The sequence below is a fragment of the Rhipicephalus microplus genome, chromosome 8 (genome assembly GCF_043290135.1).
Source record: "Rhipicephalus microplus isolate Deutch F79 chromosome 8, USDA_Rmic, whole genome shotgun sequence".
Classification (NCBI taxonomy): Eukaryota; Metazoa; Arthropoda; class Arachnida; order Ixodida; family Ixodidae; genus Rhipicephalus; species Rhipicephalus microplus.
In genome coordinates, this window is record NC_134707.1 from 109,103,356 (window position 1) to 109,117,818 (window position 14,463).

Sequence of the window (14,463 nt, forward strand, 5' to 3'; positions counted from 1 at the left end):
TGCTCCATGCCTACATCCGAGCGCTCAACTATATATCGAGCGCATGAAACGCTGACTGCTAGGTCATTAGCTCATATTCCGCTTGGTTTCACGCCCACATTCATGTATGTGGCAATTGGTTGGTTGGTTGCGAAAGTTTATTGTGGCCCTGCAAGGCGCGCGTCAGCGCACAGCGGGCGGCTTCACGTCGGGACCATTACGACAAGCCTATCGGCCGCCCCGCGGGCCTGCTGGACGGCCCAAAGTTGGCCGACCAGGATGGAGCTGCGTTGGGCCAACTCCCGCCTGACCGAAGTAGTGTCAGGGTTCGTGTACATTGCCTTGTACTCCCAGAGCATGTGCGCTAGCGTGCATACATGCCCACATGTGGGGCAAGCGTCATTGGGGAACACGTCAGGATAAATAGCATGATGGGATCATAGGTTAGGGTACGTGTCGGTAAGCAGTGTACTATGAGCGTAAGGGCCTGTGACCTATTAAGTTTTCGATGAAGGAGTGTATATAGTCTTCGCGCGAGGTAAAATGTTTTCTTATTTGGTTGTACCTGGCAGGTGCGTCCCTGTTTTTCGCAACCCCGTTGACCCCGAATCGTTGCTCGGAATCGGCACGGTTGGTTTGCGTGCGCGCGGTCTCGTGGGCACACTTGTTGAAGCTGCAGTGAGTGCCTTGGGCCTGTCAAACATGTGCAGGAAACGAGATCATTAGGTGATGCTTGATACTGTCGCAGCCGCCAGTCTGCAGCACGCGCAGGGCTTTGTTGGAGACGACACCTCACTTGAAAGCGAGAATAGCAGACCTAGATTCACTATAGATGACATCCATTTCTCCGTCAAGGATTGCCAGGGCGATGGCCACTTGCTCGGCAATCGTCGTATCGTCAGTGTGAACCGATGCGCAGTTGGTGATTTGCTGTTTGGAGTCGACGACGACTACGGAGAAGACGCTGCTCCCGCGGTACGCTGCCACGTCGACAAAGCTGATGCTGCGCTTCGCACTCTGGATCTGCTTGAGAAGAGAGGCAGCTCTAGCCCGTCGCCTACCACGATTGTGCTCAGGATGGACATTCCTCTTTATCGGTGCCATGGTGATGAGGTCGCGAACCTCACAGTGCACCTGTCTCATCTTCTCGTCCACTTCAGCCGGAGAGTGGCCGAGCTCTCGGAGTATATGTCAGCTGGTCTGGGAGCCCGAAAAGCACGCAAGCTGGGCCCGCTCCTGAGCTTCGGCAATCTCCTCCAACGTATTGTGTACTCCGAGCTGGAGCAGGCGCTCGGTGCGCGTCCTGATCGGGATACCGAGGGCCCTTTGGTAATCTTTCTGAGCAAGATGTTGATCTTGTAACGCTCGGCACGCTTCCAATTGTGCACGGCCACGACATATGAGAGGTGGCAGAGCACAAAGGCATTGACCAGTGGAATAGGTTGTCTTCCTTGAGGCCTTGGTGGTGATTGGCCACCCGCTGAACCAGCTGCAACACGTCATTCGTCTTGGCAGCGAACTTGAGTATAGTCTTGCCATTGGAACCATTGGACTTGGTCACGCCAAGGACCCGAATGAAGTCGACTCTGGGTATTGCGCCGCCACCACCGGTGTAGAGCTTGATATCACTCTTCGCGATCGGTTGCCAGTTTTTGGGCTTGGGCCCTCGCCTAGTAGGTTGGTAGAGGAGGAGCTCGGATTTGTTCGGGAAAGACCTCGTGCCGGTGTAATGGAGGTAATCTTCCGTGGTGTCTATGGCCTCCTGCAGGGAGCGCTCGACTAGCCCGTTGCTGCCACATGTGCACCAAACGGTACCATCGTCCACGTAAATTGTGTGGTTAATGCCCTCGATACATGAGAGCCTCTCGGACAACCCGACCCCGACAAGGTCGAATTGGGTGGGCGATATCACTGACCCCTGTTGCGTGGCGCGCGAGCCCAGCTCGATCATCTCAGAGATGAGGTCTCCCGCTCTGAGGGTGGCTCTCCTACGGGTCAAGAACGATTTGGCATATTCGTATAATTTGGCCCCAAGGCCGAGCTCGGCAATCTACCGCAACACGAAAGAGGGAGTAACAATGTCGAAGGCTTTCTCTCAGTCGAGGCCAAGAATGGCCCACATGTCTCGAGTGTTGCAGTCGATGACTTGGTGCTTGAGCAGCTTCATAGCGTCTTGCGTTGAAAGAATGGCCCGAAAACCAATCATAGTGTGCGGGTAGAGCTCATTGTCTTTCAAGTACCGAGTCAACCTATTGAGTACCACATGCTTGGCTACCTTGCCTACGCAGGACGTGGGTGAAACGGGGCGCATGTTTTCCAAGTGGGGTGGCCTCCCCGGCTTAGAAATGAGCATGATTCGTGCGACCTTCCACGGGTCGGGGACCTCGCCGATTTTTCATGCCTCGTTGATGACTTTGGTAAGGTATTCGATTGACGGGTCGTCCACGTTCCACATGGTCTTATTAGTTAAGCCATCAGGGCCTACAGCAGACTTTCCATTCAGCCCGTAGAGCTCCTGCCGAACCTCTTCGTGGCATATCTCAGCGTCCAGTTCAGTGTTGGCCGGTCCCGAGTACTCGAAGTACTTTGTTGTGGGGTTTGAGTCGACAGAGAAATACTGTTGCACCAGCTGCTTCAACACCTCCTCTTTTGAATAGGACTGCTTGTCTTCGTGCACGGCTCGCGCTAGTACGTTTCGCTGGTTAGTTTTGATGTTAGTCTGATTGAGAAGGTGCTTGAGCAAGTTTCATGTCTTGCCAATACACATCTGGCCGTCTACCGAGTTGCACACCTCGTCCCACTGCTGCTTGGAGAGTACGGGGCAGTGCTCTTCGATTGCCTTGTTAAAGTCGGATATCTCTTGCGCAAACTGTAATTGAGACGCTGGCCTTTCCAGCTGGTAAGAAGCAACTTCTTGGCCTCGAGCAGGTGGGCAAGGCGGCTGTCCATTTTTTTTCACCTGGGAGGTCAGTACTAATTTTCTTCGTGGTACTTATGACGTCCTCTCTGACCTGGCTAATCTACTGCTCGATGCTTGGCCTGATTGCAGGGAGGGGTCGGTCATTACGGATTTTGCGAAACTGGTTCCAGTCTGTCCAAGAAAACTCCCCTGCGCTCTTTCGAACCACTCAGAACTGCGTCACCATGATGTAATGGTCGCTACCCAAGTCAATGTTCGAAATGGCGCACTGTACATAAGGGAGATTCTTGACGAAGGTCAAGTCGGGAGTCGAGTCTTGGCCGGAGGAGGTGTCCAACCCAGCGAGAAGGGCCTTGTCGGTCATTAGTCAAATTCATGTCAGTCGCGTTTTGCCACAGTTCCGCGTCCTTGCTGGTATTGTGCGGGTAGCCCCAAGTGCGGTACGAAGCATTAAAATCGACTGCCACAACCAGGCGGTAAGGACTCGCCAGGATGAGGGCCTTGCTTATCAGGGTCCTGAAGAGCTGTCGTCAGTCCTTAGGGCTACTGTACGCGTTGAGAAAAAATATGCTGCTTCGGTCCGAGTTGCGTGGCAGAACCTCGGTCATGACATATTTGGTGTTGCTGGTGGCCATTTTGAGGCCAGGAGAAATGTGTGTGAACTTGTTACTGGCCAAGGTGCAGACGCCCTGGCCATCAAAATAATGCGAGGTGGGCTAGTAACCAGTCAGTGTGACGTTTGGCGTTAATGTTTCCTGAAGCAGAATGACGTGGGGTTTTTCACTAGAGCATCGGATTTACTGCTGTGAGGACGCCTTTTTACTGGGACGCCTTTTAGTTCCATTGCCAAATGAGAAACGGCTCAATTAGCTTGGCCATCTAGGGGCTTTTGTGGACTGGTTCTGCCCTCAGATTTGCTAAGAATAGCGTGGACGATGGGGCCCGTTGCACCGGGCTTGGGTTGTACAGCGGCGGTTGAGGTCAGCGCGGGAGGTACTACTCTTTCAAGAAAGGACTCTACATTGGACACACGCTCATTTTGCACGGCCAGGGTGATCAGCAGTTGGGCGAAGTTCTCCCTGAGTTTATTGATGCTTTCACTGAGCGCACATAGCGTGTCTCGAAGCTCAAGACTGACTCGATTCGCTACATCTTACTGTTCGTAGGCGACGGCCCTCTTCTTGGGAGCACTTTGACCCTCACGGCTGATGTGACCACCTTCAGTGCTGTGTACCTCCATGGGTAGGGGCATTGTATCGGCGACGCAGGTGGTGGCGGGTTGCGGTGGTGGTTTCCTCGCGTTCTTAATCTCAGCAATTTTTTACATAAGCTTGTTTATGGTTTCCCTCATTGCAGCGTTCTCGCGTTTCATCTGGGCAATCTCGCGCACGCTGTACGCGTGCTCTGGGAGTGACCACGACAGTACCTCAGCTGTCCCTCCTCTGACCATGTCGTCCCAGGTGTTAGAGCCCGACTTTTTGCTTCTCGCTGACACACCGCTAGACTGCTGCTGACGCCCGGTAGACCTGGATCGAGACCTGGAGCAGCTCCCAGACTTGTAGCGCGGCACTCCTCCTCGGGATCGGGAACGGCTCGTGGACAGGGAACGGTTCTGTAACGGCCCTCGGAAATGCGTAACTGCTGGAAGTCCTGCTCTACCATGGGAAATGATGGTGGGGCCGTGGCTTGGCATTGGTCGGTGACGCGAGACTTTTCCCGGCGCCTTCTTCGCACGACGAATAGGATCTGGAGTCTTTGCCTACAGTCCTTATCAGCCATGAGGGGTTGCCGACCACATAGCCTGCACTTGGAGGTACACTTGTGCTGTGAGTCAGGATTGGAAGCCCCGCACTCCCAACATACGACTTCAGCTGGGCTAGGCTGTGATACACATCAGCATGGTGACCGAGCTGACTACAAGTGTAGCAAATGTCTGTTTTCTTGCGATAAAGCGAACATTGCACAAGGGTGGGGCCGTAGCGTACAGTGTTTGGGACTCTATGACCGTCGAACGTGACGATTGCTGTGCCGGCGCTGCCAATTCGCTTTGCTGCCAGGGCGAGCGGATTTCTCTCATTTACGATCTTGTTGTCAATATCATTCGGGCGTCGACGAGTGGAATACCTCGGATCACGCCTTTGCCCGTGGAATGAGGGGCGGCCTCGTAGGCACTAACCTCGTGTGTTCTTCCCATGATAACGATCTACCGAACTTTGACGTAGTGGTTGGCGTTTTTCCTTCTAGGTGTGCATACAACCATAATATTCTGCTGCACGTTGGATCATAGCGTGTCACCCCGAAGATCTTGGGCGCAGATGCTTGTGGCCGCCAGGATCAACGTTACTAGAACCAGGTCAGTTTCGGAGCTCCCCGTAGGCGCGCGCTCTCTGAAGTGGCCGTGGTGGTCGACGCGAGAACTAGTGGCGCTGCTGTGCCATTTTGTTTCAAGCCGCGTGCGTCGTCTGCTGCAGCGCGAGTGATTCGCGTTCTCGTCGCAGGTCTCGTCAGTCGTGATAACCGAGATTCGCCATAGACACTTGAGCGGCAAATTCAACCACTTCAAAAACGAAAATTTGTAAAACATCTTTTTCATAATCACCACTAAACGTCAGGAGTCTTTCTAAACGGGAAACTAATTAATATTTATTTATTTACTTATTTATTTACAAACAGTGCCCAGAACGCTATTTTTAGGCGAAATCGGCTGTGCCCGAGAAGCTTGTGTTGGGCGCTAGTTCGCAATACATTATAAAAATAGAGTGCCCGAAACACAAGACGCCAGAATAGAAGTACAAAGGACGAGTTGTTATTATGCGATCGTCCTTCTATATTGGTGGCTCATCTTAAGCGTATTTTATTTTGTAATCAGCTGCGCATCTTTCACGTTCTTTCCAGTGTCCGTCGGCCTGCGAAATTTCCCAGCCAAATGTCAACTGCACTATAATGAAAACACTTTTTAGAAATACAGTTTGCTCAAGATGGCATTTTTTATATTGTGTAGTTATCAGCCAGTTTTTCGTGAGAGAATTCTCTCATGGGGGTATAAAAAAATTGCAGTTAGCATGCCAACTCTCGCGCGAAAGATGGCTAAAGTATTAGCCATCTTTCTCGAATAATTTCGCTGGGTTATTGCCGAACACTCGATACATTAGTGATGTCATAAATGAAAGCCTTAGCAAATGAGGAAGCTCAGCAAGGGTATTTTCGATTCTCTCATTCGAAACTGCGGAAAGCTTTCGCTCAAGACCCAGGATCTCCTTATGTTTCTTCCTTTATGAGGCAGCCGCACGGGCGAACCTCTTCGAGAGGTTGCGGACCTTTTGTTTTCTGATTTCACCACCTTTTCAGGCTTTCTGGCTAGCAGTGGCCTCCGTAAGACAGGCAGAGAAAGCTAGTAGGCCGCTTTGTAAACACTGTACAGTGTTTACGATGAACTTTAGTGGTTGTGGGCACAATCTAGAGCTACCACCTCGTTCCACAATAACAGTTTTTCGCAGTAGCAGCTCTTGGTGCAAGATTTCTGCAGTAGAAAAACACCGCACGTCATCCCTGACGCGGCATCATCGATTAATTTTTGGCTCCTGCACGCGGAAGGCGATGACAAGTTTATCGGTTCATTGAGCGCGAACGGTGTAGCTGACGAGACGTCTGATCTGCCCGGAGATGCGTCGTCGCTAAAATCACTCGACCGACTCCATGACCATGGCTTCCCTATTTGATTTTCTGGCATGAGCTCATCCCTAGCACGTGTGTGTGTGTGTGTGTGTGTGCGTGTGTGTGTGAGAGAGAGAGAGAGAGAGAGACCTCCTTGTTCTTGTCGTCACATGCGCCTTCGATGTGCGCTCTAGCAGACCGGAAAAAAGCGAGGTAATGTCTTTGGCACTAACGACCATTTTCCTCGAGGTGGAAGTATTTTATTTCCCATTTACAATGTACTTATGAGATTTCACATTATCGTCCGCCTCAAAATGTCACTCACATATAGCGGACTTGTGAGTCAGCCGCCCATCTTTGCGGCACATCATCTGTGCCCATTTTTAACGCGACAGCGTTAAAAAGTTCGTTTCGCAGAAATTCTCGCGTCGGCGTCAGTTTCGTTGGTTGTGAGCGAAAAATAATCATCTTGGGCGCGACGTGAAAATTGAGAAAGATGCAAATATAAAAAATTCTGAGTCTGAGTGCGGGTCGAACCCGGGCAGTTTGCGGGGAGAGCGGGAGTTCTACTACACAGGCACGGGTGTGCTTTTTAGAACCTTTTTATTGAGAAATAAATAAATACAAATTCATAAAAACCATATTGATCTTCTCGCACCACTTTGATGGTTTAAAAACGGTTTATTCTCACCAATTCATCAAACATCTGCATACGATTTTGAGGTTATATAAACGTTCGATCTATCCTGCGCACATATTACGCATTCAATGAAGTTTCCCGTGCCGATTTTGCTTTAGGATCCACGTGGCTCACGGCCACGCGTTTTATCCAGAGACTGTTAAGGGCCCAGTAATTTCGTCATATTCTATGGAACACCACTCTCATTCTGTATTGAAATATAACGTAGGCCATGAGGTGTTATCGGCAGATATTTCTTCAGGGTCTTTTGTACCACATCCCAAAAGAATATCGGATCCCAGCACTCACTCACAGCATGTCCAACTGTTTCCGGCTCGTTACACAGAGTGCAGTTTGTGTCCATGCCAGACATGGCCAGGAGGTAGCACACCGGGCCCGTGCCCCCCCCCCCCCCCCGGAAATTTTTTTCGCGATAGCATAGAGAATAACAAATGACCATTTCGAGGAGGTGCCTTGCCCGAAATGAAGCAGGTGCCCCCCGCCCAATTCCCTCCTCGAAAAAAATTTGTGGCTACGCTTTGCTTGACTCGAGTAGATGCGCTGGAAGCAACAGTACCTTCAACCAGTATAGTGGGGCACAACCCAACATCAGCCTTCCAACACTTGTTGAAGGACGCGCTTCTTCATCATTCCGTAAATAAGATGAAATAACAATACCCAATTACGCAACATACACGCGATACCCCCCTCCTCACTCTGCGACGCATTTACTCGACTTCTTTCCGTGGGAACATGCGGGCGGCTTTTTTTAAACTCATCGCGATCCCATGGTGGCTCAAAGAAATGATGATCAATGTCATTTCCGTAGCCCCTTTTGCGGCCCGGGGCACAACAATAAGGCATTGTTTATTGGCGCTCTTGTCACGTGTTAGAACTCTTTCGTAAGGGATGACAGTTCGCTAAATAATGGCGCGAAGAAGCAACCGAGCACCGAAAACGTGTTGTCGTGTCTAAGCGGCAACACGCGCGTCGCGACGCGCGGCGTGGTATGTGAAGCAAGACGGAACAGCAGCGCCATTTGTTCACGCGTCAGCCGCTCGTGCCGGCGCGCGCGCGGAACTGCGAAACTGACCTCGTTCAAGTAACGTTGGCCAGGATTGCCTCAGCCACCACGGTGCAGCCGGTCTAGGCAATATTGAGGCTTCCGCGGGGCCGAATCGCGGTCTTGGTATCCCCCCTGGGAAGCTGGGGCATCCGGCCAGCGCGGATGATCCTAGCATTGATGTTATTGCCTCTGTTGCGGCCTCGTGGGGCCTCGGTCGTTCTCGACTTCGTCTCGTTGATAGTAACACCATTTAGATTAGCGCCTGCCGAGCGCACAACAGCTCTTCTGGCGCCTGCAGACTGCCAACCGCGGTCGTCTGTCGCCTCTTCGGGGGTTATGTCCTCCCCAACCACCTGATATCCTATTTTTCTGGAAACAAGGCCTGAGGAGAAGAAAAAGGGCACCCGGGAACGGTGACGTTGCTGGCATTGCACCGCCGTGGGCTTACCTTGTGAGGCTATGCCTAAGTGGTGGCCGGCTCCGGAGAAAAAAACGTTCCACGGCGGGAAAATAGTCCACTTACACGGCAGGTACTAGCATCTAAATAGTCCTGGCACTTTCACTGATGTTACACAAACAAAGCTGAATGCGCCGTCGAAAAATTCAGTTGACTATCATTGTAGGAAGCAGGAGCGACTCGAAGGTCGTATACACAACCGCATGTGGCAGTGTGCCGTGGCATTTAGGGCCCTAGTTACGCTACTCCAAACGTGAACGACTACAGCCACCCCCCCCCCCCCCACACACACACACGCACACTACCGGCTACGTTCACCAACCATTCAAACACAGATACCGGGCGTGAGGAGCAAGCGCACTATGCCAGCGTGCACGCGTCCGCAACAAACTGCGGCCACGTTTGACGATCCTCTGGCAGGGCGCCTTCTGCTCGTCACGAATGAATCTGTGTTGACCGGCGGTTCCGCCGCGACTCCGTGTGTCGTCCCTTCGTTGGAGCTGTACAACCAGTTAACCGCCTTGTGTGTGAGTCATCGCCGATGATCTCCCAGCTGGCTGCACTGGATCTCGCCGCCGATTCACCGCAGGCATCGAACAAATTTTCGTCGGCTGCTGTCCTCTCAGATTCTTGTGCCACGCTACAACTCCTTTCGAAGGATACACGAAGACCATCACTCACCAAAAACATCATGCGCAAAGCTCATAGCCATGCAGGACCTCGGTTGTGATCTTGTATACTGGAGTGGATACACGCACACGTCAGAATCCTTCGCAGAGAGCCAGCCGATGAGCTCGATAAGGCGACGCACGCATCTGGCACGCCCAAAACAGCAACTTTGAAGTAGTACGAAAAAAAACCAGCCACTCCATCACCTCCCGCCACCCGGATTCTTGTGTTTTGGCAACAGCCTCTAAAAATTCTTCAGGCCTCTTCACATGCCTCTTTCCCTTCGTGCTATGTCACGCAGAGGGGCCAATGGAACAACTGGAAAACCTTCTGGCTACACTGTAGCACAGAACGCCTATATACTACGATTACTGTAGTCTGGCTCCTCTCGGCGCGTTCGCGTGTGTGCCAAGCTGCTGTGCAATTTTTGTTCATTGCGGCGTGTGTTACGGTGTTCTTGTTGTCCATGTGAGCATTATTCGTTCGGCGTGCCCGTGGGAATGCCGATGTGATGTTTCGCGCGAATTGCAAGGGTCGCAACGACTGCAAGTTCGTGCAACATGAGCCGGTGTTGTGTTCCTGGGTGCCGCGAAACTATGCGAATGGCCCAAAAAGTACGCCTGCATTCATTCCCGAGTGATGATACGCAGAAACCAGCGTCATCACGGAAGGATTTGACGCCAACACTGCATTAGAAGGTAAAGAATACTAACATTATTTATCGGGTGTGTGAACCGTCTTTCTAAGCGGCAACAGCTGTTATTTTCGAAAGAGAACTGTTTTCGTACGTAATGAGAATACTTCAACACGACGATGAAGAAGCATGCATTTCTCATGAATATTCGTTGATCAGTGGGGTGAATTTCCAAATTAACAGTGCTAAGAAGGATATCCTTCTTACAGTATTGTTAATATAACTTTTATTTTGCTCTTAATGCCATAAACTACGCGTGGATTGGTCTCTGTGTTTTGTTTTATGCATGATGATGTGCGCAACTGTCCTCCGATGAAGCGTGTTATGTAGCAAGTTATATCGACAATAAAAATTACATTCTCAAAAAGAGTCGTAGGTGTGGTATACTTGCCCGGTTCACGAATAACAAAAATCATAGCACGCGTAAAAAATGTGTTTGCTATGTTACGCGTATAACTGTGCCATTTTTTTTCGTGAACGGCTTCGTGTTTATACATGAGTTGAATAATTGCGAAAGGACAGCTATTCGCTGGTTATATCTACGCATAGTGTGTTTTATGTGTAGCTCGTTTATAACAGCCACTTATTTTGCAGGCGCAGATTTGTGAGCTGCACTTCCAAGCAGAGAATTTTATAACGACGCTGTCACATCAAGATGAAAGAACAGGAAGGATAATAGAAGTATAACGGGAGAAACGCAAGCTGAAGCACAATGTTGTACCTTCTATGTTTCCAAACTACCCGAAATACTTGTCTTCAAAGCAAACACGTGGTGAATCGCCAGCGAGCAAGATCGACAGAACGGAGAGGGCTGCTTTGCAAGTAGCTATCAACAGGACACTTGAGCCTAAAGAACTTGAGAAAAAGAGAAGTAAGGTGTCTTCATATACGGACCTCAAGACGAAGCTGTCAGCAATCTCCAATAATAATTTGTGGACAGTAACTATCAGTGACAAGTGCGTAACGTTTCTTGTTATCGAAAACAATTCTCCTTAGGGTAAATGCTCATAGACTGTTCTCCCAGATCTCTCACTTTCTGTTATTTTGAACGGAGTGCATTTCCAATCGCTTCTTTATGGTAGCGCTGTGCCAAGTGCTGTGCTTGGGGTAGCGCTGGGACACGGTTCTGGTAATGAAGCTAGTTGTGCAGGAACTGTCTATGGGAGAATACGCCAGAGACTTTCTCTCATGCAGTGACTAACGCGGTATAATGACTTCGCTGCCATTTCCCTTGCTGGAACCACAGACCAACAATTATGCCCACACGGAACAAACGGTCTCGAGCTTGGTAGTTCGCACAGCAACTAATGTTGTCTTGAACAACTTCTGCAGGCTTACAAAAACTCACAGCTTTACCACAAAGGCGAAACAATGAACGCAAGAACAATGAATTGGAACTTCACTCGCAGAATGACAAGCAGATCGGAACGTGCCCCGCGTTTCTCACGCACAAGTGACGCACGAAACGTACACATCTGTCGCTAAACGAGCCCCCAAAGCAATGATCTCGTCCTTCGAGGCCAGCGCGCTTATCGAGTGCTTCGAGGCAAATTTTTCGTTGGGTGGCTGAGGCATCGTGTTTTGTTTGCCCTTCGCTACCACATCTTATAGGAGCAAAGCTCCTTACGCCTTGAGTCGTATGTCGAGTGCCGTCACAGTAGTCCTAATAGCCCCCTCTCGTTTATTCCTTAGAATGTTCTCTGGATGGCGGTACTCGTGCATGATGATTATGAGATGGAAATATTCGAGGTGGTGGTACTTCGAGTGTTCACTATATGGACGGATGAACAGACAGAGGTCCCATGTCGTCGTCGTAGTAGTAGTAGAAGCCAGTTTCAAAGCTTCAAAATGGTGTCACAGATTATCCACGGAGTGAATGACGATGAGTGTGGCAAAGCATCTCTCAGTCCGTCCATGCATCTCTCTGTATGTGCGTCCCTCCATCCGTCCATCCGCTTCTCCCCACTCGTCATCATTCACCTCGTGGATATTCTATGGTTTTGCTTTTTGCTTTCTTTAGGCAATGATGTGTTCGGCTTTGTTTTACTCACTCAATTACGATTCAGCACTTTTGTCTTAATTTTTTATAACCTCTCATACGTAATTTTCTTGCTAAGTTGAAGAATAAGAAAAGAGCGTTTATTCAACCAGATTAGACAAGTTCACCCTCTGTACAGACATATCTATAGAATAAAAGGTAGAGAAAGAAGATAGGGAAGTCAGCCAATCCAAGATAATCGGTTTGGTGCCCTACGCGTTAGAACAGAATGGGGTTGATTGAATGAATGGGAAGAAAGTAACATCAAGGTGCTGATGTAATAATGCGCTAGTGAATATGACAGTTAACTAACTGACTGCAAGTGCTCCTTTAATTATGAATCTGCTATTGAGGCATTTAGAAGCATGAAATATAGTTTTTTCAGCTACTTACACAGTAACAACCTTTATTTTACCGCTGTAAACCTTTAAAGTGAATGACTAACCAGGTGCATGGTTCCTTTGGCGCAGACACGACGGCATTTGAAGATGTTGCTGGCCACCATGTAAGAACAGTAATCTCGGTCAGAATGAGCAACTGTAATAACTCTAAGGTGCCTTGTGTACCTATATCTACAGCTTGGTGACATGTCCATAGTGCTTTAAAGCAGCGTACTCACAGCATTGGCCATAACCGCCGGGTAAGTGATGAGCGCTTCAGCTGTGCGAAAATTCTTATTATGGGCTCGGTCGGATAATACATGAACCTCTAAAATAAAATTATTCACTGGCACAGATTCCATTGAGCGGCTGTAAGCTAAAAAAAAAGAACAATGCACGAAAGCGATGAGTGATGCGTTATTTCGGGTAGTCACGCGCGCCTGTATAGCAACATATTCCGCGCTAAATAAATGAAATGACAGTGAAGGCATCACTATGTTTGCATCCTGCCATTTCTGTTACTCATGTCATGGTGCAGTTGACGTGCATCTCATGAACATTCATGTTGTTTTCTTGAGTGCCTTACCAAGTCGACCAGCCAGTCCAACACTCCCTGCCACGTTCCTCGCTTGCTGAAAAGCTCCAGTTTCATTGGGCGCACTGGCATTTCTATCGGAATAACGTACTCTTCTACTTATATAGGCCAGTACAATCTTATTCTTTTCCTTTTTCATCTATTTGAACGTGGCAGAGAGAGCAAGGAGCCTATAAAAATGCAGCCAATGAAAACGATTTCGTCTGTTGAAAAAGTAAGATCGCATTTACTGGACATGAACAAATGTGCCACGAAGTAAAAGCACTGATTAAATTTTGCTGAAGAAACACGTTAGAGGTGATTCTAGTATCGTTACCGCTTGAGAAAATTCTACACTCACGTTGCAAATATTTGTTACGTGTGGTTACATTCTCGCATGACTGTAAAAAATAAGGCTTCTAAATATTATATATATATATATATATATATATATATATATATATATATATATATATATATATATATATATATATATATATATATATATATATATATATATATATATATATATATATATATATATATATATATATATATATATATATGTGTGTGTAGATAGATAGATAGATAGATAGATAGATAGATAGATAGATAGATAGATAGATAGATAGATAGATAGATAGATAGATGAAATAGATGATCAGAGTTTCTTTCGGCTACCGTAATAAAAGTTATAAACTTCGATAATAGTGCTGTATAGGAAACAAAACAATAAAATATTTATTTAATCTTAACAGTTTCGGCTGGTGGACCAGCCTTCTTCGGAGGATCTAAGTGAAATGGTACAAGTTCCCGTAGCAGAGGGTCACCCTCACAATTTGAAGACCCTCAAAAAAAAAAAAACACCGAGACAAACGGGTGAACGAGGTAGCAACAGACAACAACAAGCAGAAAAAGGAGAGGAACTAGAAAAGAGCGACGCAGAGCCGCCGGAAACGAACGGGTAATTCTGGCATTGTTACTGTAACCCCCGAATGCAGAGATGTTACTTGACTCGTATTTGACTCGTTCTTGACTCAAGACAGTCTTGCCGGTCGCCATAAATCGTTCTCGAACTTGCGGATGACTTGAAGGCGACTTGGCTCGGTCGAAGTCAGGACAAGTTTCAAGTCAGCTGCGGGGCTAGCTTGAAAGCGACTTCGTGCGTCATTCCAACATGGCCACCTCTCGAATGGACGTCGCGTGAAAGGTGGCCGCTTTTGAGTTTGCTTGCCTCGCCATAGGCGTAGCATTTTTTGAGGCGCATTGCCTGCCGAAGATTCTTGGAGCCGCTTTACGTGACCAAGGAAATCCGATGGAGTTGTACGATGAGCAACAATTCCACGCTAGGTA

The 14,463-nt window shown here is 48.7% G+C and overlaps 1 protein-coding gene across 1 annotated transcript in view; it reads right to left on the reverse strand.

Annotated features, from left to right (window-relative positions):
* The window catches only part of LOC142768718 (venom metalloproteinase antarease TserMP_A-like), a 108,882-nt gene that overhangs the window by 58,766 nt on the left and 35,653 nt on the right, over positions 1–14,463 (reverse strand). Inside the window, exon 6 of the mRNA XM_075870725.1 lies at positions 12,776–12,912. Coding sequence (XP_075726840.1) covers positions 12,776–12,912 — 137 coding nt within the window. The remainder of the gene's footprint in view (positions 1–12,775; positions 12,913–14,463) is intronic.